We start from the raw sequence: 22863 nt of genomic DNA, 5'->3' as shown, positions 1-22863 counted from the left end.
TTACGTGAATGAATAAACGTTGCATTCGTTTTGCCTTACTATGTTACTACATTGCACTTTTATATGCTCTCCTGCTTAGGCAAAGCGCAGCCTTATTAGGGAAGTAAACATACTCGGGGAGGGAATGGATGAGCTTGCTGGGGACCATTTTCCTTCCTGAAGAAGTTTGTTTCCCCGAATAGACTGCAATTCAGACCACAGTTTTTTCCATACCGGGAAACTGAAATATTATTCAAGATCTAGGAATGATTCTGAACATCTCTCATTGCGTTTTGATCACCTGAGGTGGATAGAAAGAGGTGCCGGACAATCTGGATAGGGTTTCAAGATGTCCTGGATCTTAATCTGAAAGAAGTAAAAGCGATTCGGTAGTCCCTCCAGTCCTCGTAACGAGTTTTGGGAACCAGTGTCCACATCAACTCTGATATTCCACAGCTCTCTCATATCTTAAGAAGTATTCTCTTCTCTCGGTCCCTGTTCGAGTTTACGAGAAAGCCTATTATAACAACAGGCGTACAATGTAACGATCCTCTAGAGGTTCGTTACCGATTGCAAAAGTCCGTACGAATCGTCTCGATCGACGGCAGCAACTATTGACTTCCGAGTGGAATCTTTCTTTAGAAGTAAGTTGAGAGTTGTGGGAGACTTTAGGGACGCCCTTTCATTCTTCTCTTCGATATGTTGAGGACGAAGAGGCTTCTTCTTCTCTGCTCCCTTATTCTCGATCCGGGATCGGTTCCTTTAAACGCCATCCTATGATATTGAACGGGGATGGATATTTAGTCTCTTTTCCCCTTTTTTCAATCGCTTAGGAAATGTAATAAGAGGATTTATGACGTCACAGGGAGCGACAATGACGCTGATCGCCCCATGTTGGCCTTCAGGATCCTGGGATTCACAGAGGTCACATACTTCCTAGTCACGTTTCCCAAGGACCTGTTTTCCGATGAGAGTCGGTCTACTCTAACTCGAAAGGTACCTATAACCTCTCCGCTCTGAGTCTGACTACGTTCAGGCTATCGAGATGTTGACAGGAATAAGATTACCGTCTTCCATTTCCGTCTGAAGAATGGGATAAGCTGGCAGTCACAACTATTAAAGAATACGCAAATATGTTGTTGACGGCCTTTGGCTCAGAGATTTGCGTCTGTCAAACACAAAGCCCTTCAACGATCTTTGAGTTCTGTGGAATCTCGAACCTCGCTCATCATCTACTTTTTGTCTCACCTGTTGTTTTCCTCGAGTCAGACACTCGTAAAGCGCGATCAGGCTGACATATAATTAGCCCCCTGAGTTTCTTTGTTGCACGAAGTCGGTTGCGTTTATACACCCCCCGATGATCGTGTAACATGAGACCAGGTTGGACTGTCAGGCATTCTTCCTTCGGGACTGAATCGCCTTTTTGCTCCTCGCTCCTTTCTCCTGGCACCAGAAGCTCGAGTCAGGAGTTGATTCGCTGACGACGTTGGGTTGCGTTGATACACCCCCAAGGTTTGCTTAGATTGAATCGCCCAGCAGTCCAGACACTCATCCTTCAGCGAAGAATAGTGCCTTATGGTCTTCAGGGTACAGCCTTGCTGTCCTTGATTCGTCTGACTGGTCAACTGGTCGGTCACCTGACTTTAGTACAGACGGACTGACTGTGCATGTCCAGATCGAAGCTTTCAATATGGAACTTAGACGTAGTCGGAAGTTCTTGATGTCAAAGCATTCGAACCTCTCCTACCTGTTAACTTCTTGCATGTGATCAGGAAGGCCTTCTTCTAACCACCCTAGATACGACAAAGAGGGTTAGTGAGATTTTAAGCCATCGTCACAAGTTTTGGCTTTAGAGACACAAGGCGGTGTGCTCTCTAACCCTTCCGTTGTGGCCTAAGAATGGTAACCCGTTTTGTCCTTGGGCCAGGAGCTTGGAAGCAGCAAGGATGGCACAAGTTTAGTGGGCAGGAGCCAGAGAGAGTCCTGTGCCCTGTCGGGTCTCTCAAGTTTTATCTACATAAAACTCAAGAAAGTCGAAGTCAATCGGCAATCTGCAGTGTTCCGAAAAAGACCAGACTTGCCCATATCGAAGAACAGCCTGGCTTTAAGTGTTAAGGAGTTCTTTCAAAAATGCTCCTTCATTGTGTTTGCACAAAGATTGGAAATCTTTTATCTGAATGCTCACGAGGTGAGGGCGCGGCCTCGGAAGCATTTCAACAGAGCATGGCACTCAGCAACATCCTGAGTACCATGTTTTAGCGAAGCAACTCTGTGTTCACTTCTCACTCCCTGCGAGATGTGAAGATGGCATATGAGATCTGCTGCTCGCTAGGGCCATACGTGTCTGCAGACACAATCTTGGGGGCAAGAAGTACCACTCATCCTATCCTGTAGAAAATGGTTAGGAGAGCTCTTAATTTAGTTGTTGAGTCGCCGACAACGGCGAACTTCTTAACTCTTAAGCCTTAGTTAACACACCTTAAACTTTGGCTAGGTTTGGTCAGGTGGTGATATATATATATATATATATATATTTATTTTACTTCTTAGCCCTCATGGTATGGTCAATATGGTCTAGTCACGTCGTGGTCTCGCCCCTGTTGACAGATCATCTGGAGTGCACCAGCTATATAGGTCTCTACCTCGCTGGCAACTCTAGTAGCACAAGCAGACTTACGTGGCAGTAACCACGAAGCCAGCTATGCTAACAGGTGGAACCAAGATGTAAATCATCTGCATGCATTTGTTTCCCAAAATCCTTCTATTCTGTCCCTTCCCACCTCCCCAAAGGTGGGATTCAGCTATATATATATCGGCGACCAGGTAAGTTTCATGAACAAAATGATATTGTTATGATACAATGAAAGTTTGTTCATACTTACCTGGCAGATATAATATAATCAAGTACCCACCCACCTACCCCTCAGGGGGACAGTGGAAATAAAATTATGAATAGAAAATGGGAATGGTTCCTGATACCCGCCTCCCAGCGGCGGGAATGGGTACTAACCACCTGGCCGACCACTGCGTGTGTCGGAATTTTTAAAATTCTGTCGGACTTCAGAAAATACAGCTATATATATATCTGCCAGGTAAGTATGAACAAACTTTATTGTATCATAACAATATCATTTTTTTTTTTTTAAACTCGATATTTTCGGAAGAGCGGCAGACGGCGGCATACAAGAACGAACTTGAAAAAACATCATAGTCGATAACTTGAAGGGGAGTTTCAAAAGCTGCCTTTTTATCATATTTCTGCACAGAAATAAAAATAACCCTATTCGTAATACATTTTCATATACATTTTAAAACATAAAAAGCATAAAATTTATAAAATCGACACATCGATCGCTAATTTGCACTTTTTTTAAATCGATATTTTCAGAAGAGCGGCAGACGGCGGCATACAAGAACGAACTTGAAAAAAACATCGTAGTCGATAACTTGAAGGGGAGTTTCAAAAGCTGCCTTTTTCCATCATATTTCTGCACAGAAATAAAAATACACCCTATTCGTAATACATTTTCATACACGTTTTTAAACATAAAGCATAAACATTTATAAAATCGACACATCGATCGCTAATTTGCACTTTTTTTAAATCGATATTTTCGGAAGAGCGCAGGCGGTGGCTTACAAGAAGAACATGAAAAAACATCGTATTTGATAACGTGAAGGGCAGTTTCAAAAGCTGCCTTTGTATCATATTTCTGTACAGAAATAAAAATGCCTTTCACGTAATACATTTTCATACATCATTTTAAACAAAAGCATGAACATTTATGAATCGACACATCCATAGCTAAATTTGCACTTATGTAACTCGATATTTTCGGCATAGAACAGCATCAGAGGCGATATATTTTCATACAATCAACTTACCTCCGTCAGATATATACATAGCTAATACTGAAACGTCGGTCCCCGACAGAAATTCAAATTTCGCGCCACACCTCGCTACAGGTAGGTCAGGTGATCTACCGGCCTGCCCTGGGTGGCAGGACTAGGAACCATCCCCGTTTTCTATCATATTTTCTCTGTCGCCGGTGGTATCAACATTGTTGTTATTACCTCCTGACTTAGATTCATTTTTTCATCCTTTGATCATCGTTTTTCGGCTTTTTTGGTGACGTATTTGGATCGTGTTTTGGCATTCGCTACAGTGGACTGTTTTTTGGCATAACTCTTTTGGATTTTCTCAGTATGTCTGATTCTAATGTGAGTGTGAGAATGTGTGTGAATGTAGGCTGCAGGGTGAGGATACCGAAAGCTTCGGTTGATCCTCACACTGTATGCCGTAAATGTAGGGGTTTCAGTGTTCTGCTATTAATACTTGTAAGGAATGCGAGGGATTGAATGCAGAAGAGTGGAAGACTTTGACTTCTTATTTGAAGAAGTTAGAGAGGGATAGAATTAGACGATTATTGAAAGGTGTGAGTTCAAGGCCTATTGAGCCTTTCACTGATAATTCTAATCCTACTGATGTAGATTCTCCCTATGTATCTCATTCTCAGAGTGCTTTTTTTTCGGATTCGGCATCGAAATCGCCAATCTGAAAGCTACAATTAGAGACATGAAGTCCAAGATGGCTGACTTCAAAGGTAAGGCTAGTGAAAGTGAGCATTACAGTGAAGTGAGTTCTCCCAGTGTTGTGGAGGGGCGTTTGATCGTCCCTGCGACGCTCCCAGGCCTAGACCTCTTCCAAGCTCACAGAAGCCCAGAGAGAAGGAAAGTCGAAAGCCTAAGGAGGTTTGGTGTGGAATCCCCAACGGTCAGACGTCCCTTCAGCTAGCTCTGCTTCGTGGCAGGCGGCTCAAAGGGCGCTATAGAAAAAGCGTCCTTCGCGAGGTGTGTTCTCGTCCTCTCCCTCTCCCTCACACCTAAACGAGGGTGGAAGGAATCGAACTTGTCGAGACCGCTGAAGCGTCATATGAAGCCTGACATAGATTCTAGTCCAGAGCGTTTCTCAGATGACGCTCCGTCTTCTAGCAAAGAAAGCGAAGTGGGGGCGTCAGCGTCACCTGAAGTGTACGGCGAAGTACCCTTTCCTTCTTCTCCCCCGAGTGATGACGAAAGACGTCATGCACTGACGTGGAGAAGAGCAAGCGGCAAAAAAGATCATTATGCATTCAAGAGCAACTGTCATCTCTAGTGAGTTTTAGCGCCACGTCGGAAGGGACGGTGACGCTTCCAATTAAGAAGTCTCGTCCTCTCTCACCTGTTCAACGAGAAGCGTCATACAGACGGAAACGGCTAAACGTCTTACAGAAGCGTCTAGTTCGAGAGCGAGAACAGGTGCTTACGAGAGTTTCGTAACGCCAGAGAGACGTAAGACGTCTTTTAGACGCGAAGCGTCATTGGAACGGAGCATAGACATGACGCTCCGTCCATATATGACGCCAAGTAGGACGCCTTTGGAGAGCGGAGCGTCTCTTCCAAGCGCGAAGCGTCATTGAGACGTCAGCAAAAAGACGTCATCCATGACGCTTGGCGAACGGGAAGCGTCATGTAAGCGTGAAGCGTCTTCTAAAATTCTAGAGAAGCCGAAGCTTATGACGCCTTCCAAGACTATTAGAGCGGGAAAGAGGAAGGATTATCATTCCCAGCCCCTTAGCCCCTCTCCTATTAGGAGTTTGTCTCCTCAAGAAGAAGAATGTTCGGAAAGGAGAGCGGAGACGCATGTAGATCCCGAGTTAGAGGAAAACTCGGATGACGAATATAGTGGAAGAGAAGGTCTGTCTAACTATAAGGTGTTGACTACCCTACTTCTTGAGGAGTATGGAGACGAGTTGACGCCTGCCGCTCCTCCTTCTCCGCGCTCTGCTCTCTTTCCAGTGCTAGACGAAGAAGCCTTCGTCTTTTCTCAAAATGGAACCCACCATATCGATGAAGAGAGCGTTACATTCCTTAGACTCATGGATGAAGTCTAAGAAAGACTTAGTGAGGACAGTCTTCTGCATGCCTCCAGCAAGATTAGCTGGGAAAAGAGGCATTTGGTATCAGACGGGAGAGATATGGGTATTGCTCTCCCTTCTACAACCGAAACAGATTTTTCGACTTTGGTTGACGCTTCACGGCGTCAAAGTCTCATTCTGCACGAGGATTACGTGGGAATTTCGGAACTGGATCATCTCCTCAAGGGACTCTTTTCGTGTATTGGAAGTTTTTAACTTCTTAGATTGGTCCCTTGGGGTGATGTCCAAGAAAGCCATGATTCGGAAGGAATCGAACCTGAAGCCCTGTTATGCATATTGTCTTGTATTGACAAGCGGTACAGGAGGGATCTTTTGAAATTTCCTCTTTGTTTGGGGCAGGTCTTTTAAAGAAAAGGACTGTATATGGCGCCTTCTTAACAAAGGCAGTCTCACATGCTCAGAGAGCAGCACTTCTATATGCGCCTCTATCTGACTTTTTGTTCCCTTCTCAGTTAGTAAAGGACATTGCGCATTCTTTAACTGAGAAGGCAACTCAGGATCTGCTGACGCAGTCAGCAAGAAAGAAGAAACCTGTTGCGGCATCGGACAAGAAAGGACCCAGTACAACGGTGCAGCCCTTTCGAGGTGGTCCGACCTCCAGACCTTCCGCAAGGAGGAAGGCTCCAGAGAAGAGAGGTAGATCTGCTTTTCGTCCCTTTAAGAAGGGAAAATGAAGATTCTCTCCTCCAAGCACCAGTAGGTGCCAGGCTCCTGGGATTTGTGGAAGCCTGGACACTGATAAATGCAGACGCGTCATCTTTGGCGATCTTAAGGAGGGGAATATCGTATTCCCTTTCCTGAACACTCCTCCCCTAACGTCAATACCAAGGGAAAAACTATCAGCCAAATCAAGGATCCTGTGCTGAGGGATACTCTTCGATCGATGGTGGAACAAATGTGGGACAAGAGAGCGATAGAATTGGTACGGGATCAACACTCCCCGTGGTTTTACAATCGCCTTTTTCTGGTGGCGAAAGCCTCGGGAGGCTGGAGACCAGTACTGGACGTCAGCTCTCTGAACAAATTTGTTCAGAAGGAGAAGTTCTCCATGGAGACTTCTGCTTCAGTCATGGCGTCATTACGACAGGGAGATTGGATGGTGTCTTTAGATCTCCAGGACGCCTACTTTCACGTCCCGATCCACCCTTCATCGAAGAAGTACCTCCGTTTCATGACGGGGGAAGGATCTTTCAGTTCAGAGCCTTGTGTTTCGGCCTGTCCACAGCTCCTCAGGTCTTCACAAGCCTGATGAAGAATGTGGCGAGGTTCTTCACCTCAAAGGAGTGAATGTCTCTATGTATCTGGACGACTGGCTCATCAGGGCCAGATCGGAGAGACAGTGCTTGGAGGACCTAAAGTTAACTCTGGATTTAATCAAAGCGTTGGATTGCTTGTGAACCTCGAGAAGTCTCAGCTGACCCCCAGACAAGACCTAGTCTATCTGGGGATTCGGATGGATTCTCGGGTTTTCGAGTTTTTCCTTCGCAAGAGAGAATCGCAAAAGGTTTGCGGATAGTCTCTCTCTTCTTAGAGAAGCAACAAACGTCGGCGAGGGAATGGTTGAGCCTTCTGGGGACGCTTTCCTCGCTAGAACAATTCTTCCCTCTAGGAAGACTTCATATACGTCCGCTTCAATTCTTCCTCAAGAGGTCTTGGAGCTGGAAAACCGGACAACTGTCGGACGTTTTTCCCATTCCAGTGGAGATAAAGTCACACCTACAGTGGTGGTTGCTCCCTCTGGAAGAGAACAAAGGGATCTCTCTAAGAACACAGAACCCAGACCTAGTGTTGTTCTCCGACGCGTCGGAGAGAGGTTGGGGAGCGACATTAGGCTCAGAGGAAGTGTCAGGCACCTGGGAACCAGCACAGGTGTCTTGGCACATAAACTGCAAAGAGCTCTTCGCCGTACATCTGGCCTTGAAGAGCCTAGAACCTCTGGTGTCAAACAAGGTAGTGCAAGTAAAACGTTGGACAACACCACCGCACTTGCCTACATTCGGAAACAGGGAGGGACGCACTCCTCGTTCCTTTACGAGCTCACGAGAGACCTATTACTTTGGACGTCTCACAGGAACATCTCCCTGCTGACAAGGTTCGTACAGGGAGTAAGGAATGTGAGGGCGGACAGGCTCAGCAGGAGGAACCAGGTCCTTCATACAGAATGGACACTACACGAGGAAGTGTGTCTCGATCTCTGGTCTCTGTGGGGAACTCCTCATGTGGATCTCTTCGCAACATTCATTTCAAAAAGGCTCCCAGTTTTTTGCTCGGTCGTGGAAGATCCAAGAGCTCTTATGGTAGACGCCTTCCTGCTAAATTGGTCTCGAGTAGACGTATATGCTTTTCCCCCATTCAAAATCCTGGGGTTAGTAATGAGAAAGTTTGTGGCGTCAAAAGAGACGAGGATACGTTAATAGCCCCCTTTTGGCCGGCCCAGGAATGGTTCACGGAGGTGGTAGAGTGGATCGTAGATTTTCCAAGATCCCTACCAAGAAGGATGGATCTTCTCAGACAACACACTTCAAGAGGTACCACCAAAACCTCCCCGCCTCTCGCTCTGACTGCCTTTCGACTATCGAAAGACTTGTCAGAGCGAGAGGCTTTTCTCGCGAAGTGGCAAGCGCGATCGCGAGAGCACGCAGAACCTCCACTACGAAAGTATACCAATCAAAGTGGGAGGTATTTAGAAGGTGGTGTAGATCCAAGAAGTTGTCCTCCTCCACTACCTCTATAGCGGAAATTGCTGATTTCCTGCTATTCCTGAGAGAAAAATCTCATCTAGCCGTATCCACAATAAAGGGATACAGAAGTATGCTCTTCGGCTGGTATTCAGGAACAGAGGTTTAGATCTGGCAGATAATAAAGATCTCCACGATCTCATAAGGTCTTTTGAGACTTCAAAGTCTAAGGACCAGTACCTCCGAACTGGAACCTAGACGTAGTCCTAAAGTATCTGTCATCGGAAAGATTCGAACCTCCTCATCGGGCATCGTTTAGAGACAATTAAACCCGAAAATGCCTATTCCTATTATCTTTAGCTACGGCAAAGAGAATTAGTGAATTGCATGCTCTGCAGGATAAAGTAGGATTCAAGGGAGACTCAGCGATTTGCTCGTTTAAGACCCTGTTTTTAGCGAAAAACGAGAATCCTACGAATCCCTGGCCTAAGTCATTCGAAGTCAAAAGGCATGTCGAGTCTCGTAGGCAGAGAGCAGAGAGGTCTCTATGCCCTGTTAGAGCTCTGAAGTTCTACCTTCAGAGAAAGCATCAAATGGGAGGCTCTAGTCAAGGTCTTTGGTGCGCGGTAAAAGACCCCACAAAGACTGATGTCCAAGAATGCGCTGGCATTCTTTGTAAGAAACGTCATTACAGACGCTCATAAGGCCTGTCCTGACGAACAGTTACAACTGTTGAGAGTAAAAGCTCATGAAGTGAGAGCTATAGCGACGTCTCTCTCGTTTCATAAGAATATGTCGCTTAAAAAACATCATAGATACGACATTTTGGAGATGCAACTCAGTATTTGCATCTCATTACTTGAAAGACGTGCGTGTGACATATGAGAAGTGTTTTTCTCTAGGTCCTTTCGTATCGGCGAATACGGATTCTGGGTACGGGAGCCGACACCAACCAATCCTTAAATGTATATACTTTTCTTCTTTTGGATATGGTCGAGAGTCTCTTCGAACAATGGAGGACTTAGGCTAGCACGGGCGGCCGTCTATGTTGTTCAGTAAGAGAATTATTGTCATATCCAATTAGTTGAGTATAATTTTTTTGAAAATTATGTATGTGTGCGTAGTGGTTTTGAGTTACGGTTGTTGTGACGAGTTCGGGGATAACTCGGAACAATCCTTAGTTCTAACATATGGTTAGGATCAGGTGGTCGGGATTGGTTGTGTGCTCCTTCATAAGGTGTATTGTCATATAAGTGGATCAGCACCCATTGACAAAGTCCTTTTAGGCTCTGCCGAGTAAGCGGATAAGACCCCATCGGCAGACCCACAAGAACTCTTGGCCATAGATCATATATCTCGCTAAAGTTTCTTGAGGTGATGCAGACTACTGGGCAAACACCCACGAAGTCTACCACCTATCAGGTAGGAACCAAGGTTTTATTTATACCTACAACATATGTTGTTTACCTGTCTATTCCATATAGAAGCTGTCTCTTACCCTCCACCGAAGGGTGCCAATCAGCTATGTATATATCTGACAGGTAAGTTGATTGTATGAAAATGATATTGTTATGTTACAATAAAGTTTCATACATACTTACCTGGCAGATATATACATAGCTAAGACTCCGTCGTCCCCGACAGAAATTCAAATTTCGCGCCACTCGCTACAGGTAGGTCAGGTGATCTACCGGCCTGCCCTGGGTGGCAGGACTAGGAACCATCCCCGTTTTCTATCATATTTTCTCTCTTCCACCTGTCTCCTGCGGGGAGGCTGGGTGGGCCTTTAATTGTATATATCTGCCAGGTAAGTATGTATGAAACTTTATTGTAACATAACAATATCATTTTACCCTAATACCTACATAATAACTCTCCATAAAATTGTTTAATATAATTTGCATAACCTTTATGGTCTGAACGGCATTTCTACATATGTATGAACTCGTTAGACAACGGCGCTAGCGGCGCTGTTAACTGAAATTTGTGCCGTAAAGATACCTTTAAAATGCCTTATTTTTTTAATGATTACTTTTGACGACCGCCGTAAAACCGATTCGCCGTTGAGTGATTGCGCCGTTAACCGCGGGCCGCCTGTACTTAGAAGTAAACAAGTTACAAAGTGATTTTGTGGGTTTCTTTTTCAATCTTCAGAAGAAAACTGAAAGAAGTTTTTGTTTGGTTTAATAGTATTATTTCTAGCGCCTGGCTAGACCCGGTTAAATCACAGATGAAAGCAAGAAATCTTGTGAAATCTAGCAACACGTGCGTATATCAGGTGAAGAGTGGTCAAGGACCACGCACCTACGCCACTGCGTCAGTTTTTTCTTAACTGCCTGGGCGAGAGTTGTGTTTGACCTCTCTCGGCCTTTACCCGGTTCAATAACGAATCCTTGCACAGAATGCCGTGCGTGGTCTAAAGAGCAGTGGAAGTTGTTTTATAGCAAGAGGGAGAATCGTAGGGTTTCTACTCTTCCTTCGTGGGAGGGTTTTTCTTTCCCTCTTCCCGATGCTTCGTCTCTTGCTGCGGTCACACCCCATAGTAGTGTTGGGCCTTTGTCCTCTTCCTTTTCTTCCATCGATTCGTTGCTGGAAGTATCATGAGGCCCTCAGGCTCATTTTTGTAATGTCCCCCTTCTTCTGTGGGAGTTAATTTGATTCCCGAGAGGGAGGAGGCTTTTCATTATTGTCTTTTATTGCAGAGTCGGAGGCACCCAAGTTGGCGGCGCTGTGGAAGTCGATGGGTCTACGGGGTCCTCTGTCCTTGGAGGGTTTCTTGACGCACTTCATGGATGCTCGCTACCCCCCTCCCTCCTCATGCTGTCCAGGTCCTCCCCCCTCCTCCTGGCCTCATCTTTGTTAGCCCTTAAACGCCGAAGCGGTAAAATGAAAATTGTCTCCCGTGTGCCGGAGGTGTTTTGGAGTGAGTGCGGAAGCGGAAAAAATATTTTTTTCAAAAAATCACAGCGCGCTTAGTTTTCAAGATTAAGAGTTAATTTTTGGCTCTTTTTTTTGTCATCGGCTGAAGTTTAGTATGCAACCATCAGAAATGAAAAAAAATATGATTATCATATATAAATAATGCGATATATGATAGCGCAAAAACGAAATTTCATATATAATTGTATTCAAATCGCGCTGTGCGCAAAACGGTTAAAGATAACAAGTTACTTTTTTTTTGTTGTAATGTACACTAAATTGCAATCATTTTGGTATATAACACATTGTAAAACGATAAAAGCAACACAGAGAAAATATTATCACAAAATAATGCATGAATTCGTAAGGCGCGGACATAAACAAATATTTTTTTCAAAAATTCACAATAAATCTAAATATTGTCCTAGAGACTTCCAATTTCTTTCAAAATGAAGACAAATGATTGAATATTACTATACTGTAAGAGTATTAGCTTACAATTGCAGTTTTCGACCATATCTGACGAGTTAAAGTTGACCGAATGTCAAATTTTTTAATATTTTTTTTATATACAATTATTTCGGAAATTAGAAAAGCTACAACCTTCAAATATTTTTAGTTTTATTCTACATGAAATTGCGCACATTTTCATATATAAAACTCTATAAAATGCCTAATATGAAACGGAGCAAATATTCCGAGAATGAGATGTACGCATTTCGGAGATTTATGGCGGAGAAACCGCACGCGGAGGGAAGGAAAGTTTTTTTTTTTTAAATTCACCATAAATCTAAATATTGTGCTAGAGACTTCGAATTTGTTTCAAGATGAAGATAAATGACTGAATATTACTAGACTGTAAGATTTTTTTAGCTTACAATTGTGTTTTTCGACCATTTCGGTAGAGTCAAAGTTGACCGAACGTGGTTTTTTTCTATTTATCGAGATTTATATGCAAATATTTCAAAAATGAGAAAAGCTACAACCTTCAATTATTTTGTGTTGTATTCTACATGAAATTGCGCACATTTTCATATATAAAACTTTATGTAACGGCTAATTTAAAATGGTGCAAACATTACCACAATCGCATGTATGATTTTTTCGGAAGAGTTACCGCGCAGAAGAAAATGTTATTTTTTTCATAAATTCACCATAAATTGAAATATTGTGCTAGAGACTTCTAATTTGTTGAAAAATGAAGGTAAATGATTGAATATTACTAGAATATAAGCGTTTTAGCTTACAATTGCGTTTTTCGACCATTTGGTAGAGTCAAAGTTGACCGAAGTTTGAAAATTTGTCTCTTATCATTTTTTATATGAAAATATTTCAAAATTGATAAAAGCTACAACCATGGGTTGTTTTTAGTTGTATTGTGCATGAAATTGCGCACATTTCTATATATAAAACTTTATGTAACGGCTAATTTTAAAATGGTGCAAACATTACCACAATCGCATGTATAATTTTTTTCGGAAGAGTTACAGCGCGGACGTAAGGAAAAAGTTTTTTCATAAATTCACCATAAATCGAAATATTGTGCTAGTGACTTACAATTAGTTGCAAAATTAAGTTAAATGATTGAATATTACTAAAATATAAGAGTTTTAGCTTACAACTACGTTTTTCGACCATTTCGGTAGAGTCAAAGTTGACCGAAGGTTGAAATTTTGGCACATCGTTATTTATATGAAAATATCTCAAAACTGATAAAAGCTACAATCATGAGTATTTTTTTATTGTATTCTACATAAAAATGTGCACATTTTCATATATAATACTCCATGTAACGGCTAATTTAAAATGGTACAAAAATTATGTCAAAGTGACGAAATAATTTCCGAGATGTGTCACAGATACTTTTTAGTGCGGCAAGAAAGAAATTCGCGCTTGCGCACCTGCGTAACGATTGTAAACAAAACAACACCTTGATCCGTGAACTCCCAGCATCCCCCAAGGCGCGTGGTAGGCCTAAAAGTATTTTTCCGCGAATTTTTAAAAAACTTTTCTATGTCGACGTAAAATACGTCCAGTCGGCACCCGAGAGACATAAAATGTCGACGTAAAATACATCCAGTCAGAGTTTAAGGGTTAGTAGCCGAGGTCAGCCATTTTGTATTACTCCACCAGTGACAGTTGCCGCTTCTTCAAGTCAGATGAAATCCGTGGCACAGACCGGCTGGTGATGTCTCTTCACTGTTGGAGGCTATCAAGTATCTTCTCCGAGAGAAAGGCTTTTCTCAGAAAACAGCAGGGCATATGTCCAGCAGTCTCAGAAGGTCAACCTCTGCGATTTACCAAGGCAAATGGGCGATCTACGGTGATTGGTGTCGTAAACAGGGTTTTTCTCCACTCGCAACCTCTATGCAGCGAATAGCAGACTTTTTAACCTTCCTCAGAGATGAGAAACGTTTTTCCGTTTCTGCCATTAGAGGCTACAGGGCAGCCCTGAGTTTAGAGGTATTGATAGCTCCTCTTTCTGGGAACTTTCCCTGCTAGTTAAGGGGTTTGAGCAGTCGAGTTCTCCTAGGGAGCTCAAGCCTCCGACATGGGATGTTTCCTTGGTTCTCAAGAGCTTCACTAAGGGTCCGTATGAGCCTTTGCATCGCTCATCTGACAGGAACTTGATGCTCAAGACAGTTTTCCTCCTGACCTTGGCATCTTCGAAGAGGGTAGGAGACCTCCAGGGTCTGAACTATGATGTAAAACACATATGGGGTTGGGGGTTGGTGTCCTTGAAATTTGTCCCGGAATTCGTGGCCAAGACCCAAAATCCCTCTGTGCACAATGATAGGTTCACTTCATTTTTCATTCCATCACTGAATGACTTAGTGGGTGGTGATGCTCAAGAGGTTTTGTTGTGTCCTGTCCGGGCCCTACGTTGCTATCTTAAAAGGACATGGCACCTTAGGCCAGGCTGCCGCAGACTTTTTGTTAGCACAGGACGTACAAAAAAAGAGGTGTCGAAGAATACTATCTCTTTTTGGATACGAGAAGCCATCAGACAGGCATACTTGACTCTTGATGATTCCACCACCACGTCTGTGCAGGCTAGAGCGCATGACATTAGGGGTATTGGTCCCTCTCTGGGTTTCAAAAAGAACTTTGCTGTACATAGAGTGCTGAGCGCTGGTACTTGGTTACGCCAGTCCACATCACCTTATTCTATCTTAAGGATGTTGCCCACAAATCTATGGACACGTTTTCCCTGGGTCTTGTGGTGGCTGCCCAGCAGGTTGTGTAACTCAACGTGTAACTCATAGTTGCCCTTAACAGGGCACTTTTGTATGTTACCTAAGATGATTGTGTGGATGAGAGAATGAGTGAGTTGACTGGTCTCTTTCTTTCTCTCGTACCTTTCCTTCTTTCTTTGGGTGGGTTAAGGAATAGACACGTCATTCGCTGGACTGATCTGACACAGATGAGTAAGGTAGTCATACTGATAGTGTGGTTGCTTGGTATACAAATATCCAACCCTCTATTCAGTAGCATATGCTCCACTCCTTGACAACGGGGGAGTTCAGAGTAGTAACAAACCCTGGTGTGTTGGTTTGCTATTGAACAGTCAAAGTTTCTCTTTACTTCCTTATACAATGATTCTCCCATATATCATTGTACATCACAGTGTCTGGGTAGTTAGATATCAATTTATCTAGCTTCTCACAGGCTTCAGTCCCTCTCCAGAAGTTATTTCTTCTGGAGCTGGACTGGTGGGTAGCCCCCTAGCCAGTTTAGGATGTCTTGTACCTCCCTCCAAGTATGAGTCTATCCTATTGTTAAGACTGAAGGTTTGTTCGCGTATGAACAAATAACAAATTTTCTAAGACAATTTGTATTTTTCATAGCTACAAACCTGAGGTCTTAACATTGTACTGCCCACCTCTAGCTGCCCCTCTGTCTGATAAGACATCCTGAGTTGGGAAAGACTGATGCAGTGGTGTAGGTGCGTGGTCCTTGACCACTCTTCACCCGATATACCCATTTGTTGCCTGATCTCACAAGATTCCTTGCTTTCATCTGCGATTTAACCAGATCCAGCTAGGCACTAGAAATTATCCTTTGTTAAGACCTCAGGTTTGTAGCAATGAAAATACAAATTGTCTTAGAAAATTTGTCATTTTTGCTTCCTACAACATAATATTTTTCTCACTAACTGATTCAACAACATCAGGATCAACAAGAGGTTATAACAGCTATATCAGTAGCCGTGGCATTTTCCTCATCTGGTATAGTAAATGAGTTGACCATCCTATGATGTTCAATACATGAACATTCTAGGAGTTATCAAAATCATATATTCCATTCAAAATGCATGAAATAAGAAAAAGTTACTTAGAAAACATAAATAACGAGCAAACTTATAATATAAGCAATGGTTGTATTCACTTCATGATACCCATTTGAGCAGGTAGCCATTTTTTAAACAAACATACATATGCTTAAAAAGTTTTAAGTCTTTCTTACTGTTACATGTGAATATTAAGCCTTTGCCTATATATAAATAAGCACCAGAACACTCACAAATAAAAGTAATGGGTTACATGTATCATAGAATCTACAGGATTGTAGTCATCTTGTAGAAATGCTGCAAATAGATCTTCATTCCCTCAAATTGTGGGGTTTGTTTACATCAATTATGAGGATGGAATGATAAGATTTAATGGTTCTTTTTCATAAAGCATCATAGAAAACTGTGTTCTAATGATAAACTTCAGTATCATGGGATCTTAAAAATTTCCATCATGGGCAAAATGCACTCCTGAGTTAAGTGGTATATTCTAGGGTAATACCACATAATACCAAGTAGTTAAACATAATCAAGAGATTTATTTTTGAGAATATGAATATTGTATACATATTAGTTTTCAAATGCTATATTTTTCTCATTGGTAGGGTAGGAAAAGTTCTTGTCATATTTTTTACATGCATTTATTTTCATTTCAGATGAGTTTCGTTTATTTTTGGAGCGAGATCTGATAGAAACATCGACTTTAGTTTCTCTAGAAGGGGCAGGTCGTTTGAATTGGTGGGCATTGATTGGGGCATCCCAAAGATTATGGCCTTTAGCAACGACTGGTGATGGCAATTGCCTCTTGCATGCAGCTTCATTAGGTGTGTATAAATGTATCTTGTTTCAGACTGTAACGAGGACATTAATAAGCTCTGAAAATTTCACTTTTTTAAGTAAGTGTGAATGAACTTACAAAACCATTTTTGTTAAATTTGATGACTACTATAGTCAAACCAGTCGGTGGTGGCCGCTGAGAAGTGCTCTCACCTAGAATATAATGTCTAAATATTTTTTTCTTAAGAAAACACTGTTTAGAGACAGGTTCAAAAATTTAAAGCACAGTAACAGAAGGGACAGGTTCTAAAACATAAACCTAGAAATTGAAGAGACAGGTTTGAAATCATAAACATGATAATAGAAGTGACAGGTTGAAAACATTATCACAGTAGTAGAAGAGACACATTCAAAAATATAAAAACAGTAATAATTGGATTAAACACTCAGGCGTGAGTATTTTTACAGTAGACCCCCATATTCATGAGGGATGGGTACCACAACCCCCCCACAAATATCTAAAATCCGTGAATACTTAAAACCTCTCTAAAGACGCTTAGAATTGCCTGTTTTGATATAAGTAAAATAAATCACAATCAATACAGGGAACTTTGTATACAATATTGCTATCTTTTCAGGGGCTATTTTTTATAAGCATGTTTTTTGTATTATTAATATGTGATGGATACATTTGCATTAAACAATTTTAGAAAAGATTTTATAGGTTCAAATCCTATAAAATGTGATATACAAAGGGTGTTTGAGGACACTTCTGTTTTTCTTTACAGTTTTTTATAAAAGGTCTTCATAACTTTATTGTGAAAAATATCTATAATGTGGCTTGGATACCATAAATCTCTTCTAATTTTTCTCATGTTTTTGAATTCTTGATCTAAGAACTCAGAACTAACTATGTATTCGTAAGGCCTGAAGAAACATTGATGAAAAAACTGAAATTTTTTATATTTATATGATGCCCTGAGTAATAGTGGACACATGTCAAATTATTTGCCATTATCCTGTAAATACAGTTCAATCTCTAAATCCGGAAACCTTGGAACCAGGCGACTGCTGGACCACAGAATATCCCGGAATATAGCATACATCCCTAAAAGATTTAAGCCTCTAGGTGAACATAGTCTTGCAAGGTAATTCCATATACAAATAGCTTAGTTTCCGACTTAGCCTACTACTTGGTTACGTTTTGACACTGCTTTTTATCATTTTATTACTCATATATTTTAACTTCATCATTTTATAATCTTATACTGTATAATTTTCTTTAAAATTGTGTACTTTATTTAACACATTTAGCCTACATTCCCAGGTTAACCTAATTGTAAGTCAACTGCAGTACTAAACTCAGAATCTGCACATAATTATCAGTGACTTTCATATCCAAAATTTTGTATCTTCATAATTATTGCTATTAGTTTCTTCGTCATTTCTTTTGATTGCAGAGGATAACGAAATGATGAATAAAATAAAGAATAAATTTAGACGCTCACTTCATTTGAATATTGCCGATAAAACGTAAACAAAGCACATCGCCATCTGTTGAGGAAAACAAACACTAAACTATTTGCTAATAAAATAAACATTTTCTAGCATAGATAAAGATTTATGCTCATGCGTCTTACCTCTAGCATCGTATGATCTCATGGGTGGCATATCAGATGTAGGTAAATACACATTTACATGAAAGAAATTAAACCAAACAAAAACTTCTTTCAGTTTTCTTCTGAAGATTGAAAAAGAAACCCACAAAACCACTGTGTATAAGTGTGTACTTATAAGTATTATATATTTTTATTTTAATCAACACTCGAGTACTTTGAGACCCTATCTGTGGCCCATTTTCAAGAGATGTGTAGGTTGTCAGCCTGGGTCAAGGCCTTGACCCAGGCTGACAACCTACACATCTCTTGAAAATGGGCCTTAGATAGAGCCTCAAAGTACTTGAGTGTTGAGTAAAATAAAATGTAAATACTTATTATAAGTAAACACATTATACACAGTGATTTTGTGGGTTTCTTTTTCAATCTATAAAAGAAATTATCAAAACTGTATCACCTATGTCTCTCAAGCATACACACAGTAAGGAATTCATACATTGCCAAATATCTTATTGTTTTGATTAAAAGTATTGTTTTGGTAGAGCCTTCTCAAGTGGATATTTGAAAAAAAAATTTATTCCTTTAAGGTTAATATCAGAAACACATTTATTTTACTTCATACATTTTCATTACTAACAGCTGTTTTCATGAAAACAAAGGATATATGGCATAATTTTTGCTGTCTTGAAGTTATAAACAACATGTGGTGCAACCCTGGTGGTGTAGCAACGAACTAATGGCGGATGATTTAAAATCAAGCTAAACCATGGGAATTCCCAGACCATACAGTGCTTGTTTTAAGAGGTTCAGCTGGACTAAATTTACAATTTAAATGTTCCCTTTTAATTGTATTTGATGGTCCTGGCCTTGGTTCTGATTAAGCTCATCAACTAGAAATGTTCTTTCTAACGCTTCATCATTTGGCAAATACTCTTCTTTTTCTTTCCCACTGTTATCCCTACTAAAGGGTTGATTGCCTCATGAGCCTTCTCCACTACCTTCTATCAAAGGGATCATCTTCCACCAAACCTCTTCTCTCCATATCTTCCTTCACTTTATTTCACCATCTAATTCTCTATCTCCCCCTCGATCTTTTTCCTCTAACAGGTTCCTCCCAAGCCCTCTTCACTCTCTCCTCATCATAAATCCTTAACACATGCCCTTTCCATCTAAATTGTGACTCTTTATCATCTTTGTAATCTTTACTAAGACTGCCCTTCTTATTTCATCATTTTCCAGTCTCTCAAGCAGCGATATTCCCGAAATCCACCTCAGCATTCTTATCTCTGTTCTCTAAGCTTTAGTTCCTCTTTTCTTCTTAGAACCCATGTTTCTGCTCCATGCATTAGCACTGGTCTTATCACTTGTGTTATATGTCTTGACTTTTAGCTTGATTGGTATTTTCTTATCACATACCACTCCAGCCACCTCTTTCCACTTCCCCTGTGCAGCTTTTATCCTTTGGTCAACTTCAGCCTCTTGGCTTAAAGTAGATCCTAAGTATTTAAAATTTTCTGCCCGTTTTATAATTGAGTCTCTTCTTTCCTGTATTACTATTATGTCTCTATCTTCCCTACTGCTTAGCAAAACCTGTTTTATTCACATTCACCTTTTAAGCCACCCCTCTCTTAAAGACTCTGCCACTCTCCAACCCTTCTATGTTGGTCCTCCCCATTTTCAGGAGTAATCTCCAGATCATCACCATATAAAAACTCCCACAGCTCTTCATTCCCGATCTCTTCACTCAACACATACATGACCAGCACAAACAAAAATGGGCTTAATGCTGACCCCCTGGTGTAATCCCACACTAACTTCAAAGTTTTGTTTCCCCAACTGCTGTTATCACTTTTATGTTCGTTCTTTTATATATCATCACGACCAGCCTAACCAACTTTTCTGGGACTTTCCTCTTCCTTAAACACCAAAACAAACATCACTTATTTTGGGATTCTATCAAATGCTTTCTCTAGGTCTATACAGGCAGTTCCCGGGTTACGACGGTCTCGACTTACGACGTTCTGAGGTTACAACACTTTTCAATTATATTCATCAGAAATTATTTCCAGGGTTACGATGCATGCTCCAGTTACGACGTCTACAAACGCTGATCTGGCAGATGAAATATGACACCAAAAATGCAAAATAATCAATATTTAAAGGTTTTTTTTATGAAAAATGCAAGAAGAATGCAGTTTACATAGTTTTCAATGCACCCAAAGCATTAAAAGTAAGGTTTTCATAGGTTTTTTGTCGATGTTCCGGCTTACGACGATTTTCGGCTTACGACGCGTCTCAAGAACGGAACCCCCGTCGTAACCCGGGGACTGCCTGTATATGCACAATAGAGCTCCTGGTTTCCCTCTAACCTATTTTCCTGTAGCTGTCTTACTATGAAGATGGTCTCCACTGTCCCTCTTCCTCTCATGAATCCATACTGCTGTTTCCCAATCTTTACAATCTCTCTTAATCTCTCACCCAGTATTCTCTCTAAAACTTTTAATCCATGCTCTATTAGTTTAATTCTCCTGTAGTTACCACAATCCATGACATACCCTTCTGCTTGAATATATATACCATTAGACTCTCCTCCCAGTCACTTGGCATTTCTTCCTCTTCCCATACAGCTTTTAATAAATCCAGCATCCATTTCTCCCCCTCTGTACCTAGTAATTTGATCATTTCAATTTGGAACTCCGATGGACCTGGTGATGAACCATTTGTCATTATCCTCAATCCTCTCTTCACTTCTGTTTCCTGTATCTTCATCACTGGTCCCTCTACGCGCTGTGCTTCCCCCATCTCCTCTCTCTCATTTTCAGTATTTAACAGTTGTTCAAAATCATTCTCCATCTCTTCTTAATGTCTAAAACTTTCAATCCATGCTCTGTTAGTATAATCTCCTGTAGTTACCACAATCCATGATATCTCCCTTCTGCTTGAATATATATACCATTAGACTCTCCTCCCAGCCCCTTGGCATTTCTTCCTCTTCCCATATAGCTTTTAATAAATCCAGCATCCATTCCTCCCCCTCTGCACCTACTAATTTGGTCATTTCAATTTGGAACTCCGATGGATCTGGTGATTTACCATTTGTCATTATCCTTAATGCTCTCTTCACTTCAGTATCCTGTATCTTCATCACTGGTCCCTCTCCCCTGTGCTTCCCCCATCTCCTCTCTCTCATTTTCAGAATTTAACAGTTGTTCAAAATACTCCCGCCATCTCTTCTTATTGTCTACATCCGTACAGTATATTTCCATCACTGTCCTTGATGATGCCTAATTTACCCACATCCTGTCTCTGCCTTTTCCCTCAAGTTTGAAGTCTTATAAATATCCTTTTCTCCTTCTCTTGTTCCTACTCTTTCATTCAACTGCTCTGCTGCTTTTCCAATAGCCATACCTACCCTCCTTCGTGCCTCTCTTTCTCTTCTCTGTAGCTTACCTCTGCACCCTGTGCATGCCTTACTTTCCAATTCTTAAATGCTTTTGATTTTGTTTTAATTGATTCATGCACCTCTCCATTCCACCACCACTTTTCTTCTCTCGACACTCCATATCTGCTGGTTCTTCCCACCAGTTCCTTTGCTTCTCCCACACATATTTCTCTCATGTCTGTCCCAGATATTTTCCAATCGGTTACCCTGTCCAAATTCTATGTTCCCCCTTTCCAGACATCTCTTTCTAACATTCCTTAATTGCTCCCCCTTTTCTCCTTTAAGGTCCCAAATCTTAATTCTAGATTTTCAGTTTCTCTTCTTGGGTTTCCTACCTCTCATTTCAAAATCCATCACTACCAACCGTCACATTGATTTTGTCTATTCCTCTAACCAGGATGTAATCTGTTTGGCTCTGCACTCCTCCACTTTCATAACTTATCAAGTACTTATCTAACTTTTGAAACCATGTGTTCATACAGGCCAATTCAAAACTCTGAGCCATCTCCAATAAATAATCCCCATCTTAACTTTGAGCCATCTCCAATGAATAATCCCCATCTCCATTTCTAATTCCAAACCCATGACCTCCGTGTACCCCCTCATACCCATCTCTTCGCTTTCCCACCCTGCCATTCATATCAGCTACTATTATTAGTTTCTCCTCCTCTTTCACTGTTCTAATGGCAGCCTTAAACTCTTGTCTCAATAATTCTTTCTCTTGTTCTTGGCCCCCCATTTGAGGAGCATATGCTGATTCTATTATATTTACTATCTTGTCCCCTATTATTATTGGAACTTGTAAAAGCCTATCATTTGCTCTTTTTACTTCTACCACCTTTTCCTTCCAGTTGTTACTTAATATAATTCCAACTCCATTTCTTCCCTCTTGTGACCTGCTGTAATGTAGCTTATACCCATTTCCTATCTCTCTAGTTCCACTCCCTTTCCACTTAGTCTCCTGCACACACAAGAAATCTATCCTTGCCTCCATTTCATCTACTATCTCCTTTAGTTTTCCTGTTAGAGTAACTACATTCCACATACCTGCTCATATCTTCCACTGGCCCATTTATCACGTCAGTAGAGGGATTCTGACGCTTACAGGAGACGCCTTAGCTGCACTCATATTCCTTAAAACATCAGGCATAGTTATTGTTTGGCAAGGGTTTTTATGACCACA

At 41.3% G+C, this 22863-nt stretch overlaps 1 protein-coding gene across 1 annotated transcript in view; it reads left to right on the top strand.

The window, feature by feature from the left end:
* The window catches only part of LOC135224420 (OTU domain-containing protein 7A-like), a gene marked incomplete at its 5' end in the record, with an annotated part of 176158 nt that overhangs the window by 29031 nt on the left and 124264 nt on the right, over positions 1 to 22863 (top strand). Inside the window, 1 exon segment of the mRNA XM_064263407.1 lies at positions 16502 to 16669. Within this exon segment, the coding sequence (XP_064119477.1) occupies positions 16502 to 16669 (168 nt within the window).

Source organism: Macrobrachium nipponense, chromosome 20 (genome assembly GCF_015104395.2).
Source record: "Macrobrachium nipponense isolate FS-2020 chromosome 20, ASM1510439v2, whole genome shotgun sequence".
In the NCBI taxonomy this organism is placed as follows: Eukaryota; Metazoa; Arthropoda; class Malacostraca; order Decapoda; family Palaemonidae; genus Macrobrachium; species Macrobrachium nipponense.
Note: the sequence above shows the minus strand (reverse complement) of the source record. Positions and strands in the feature narration are given on the sequence as shown.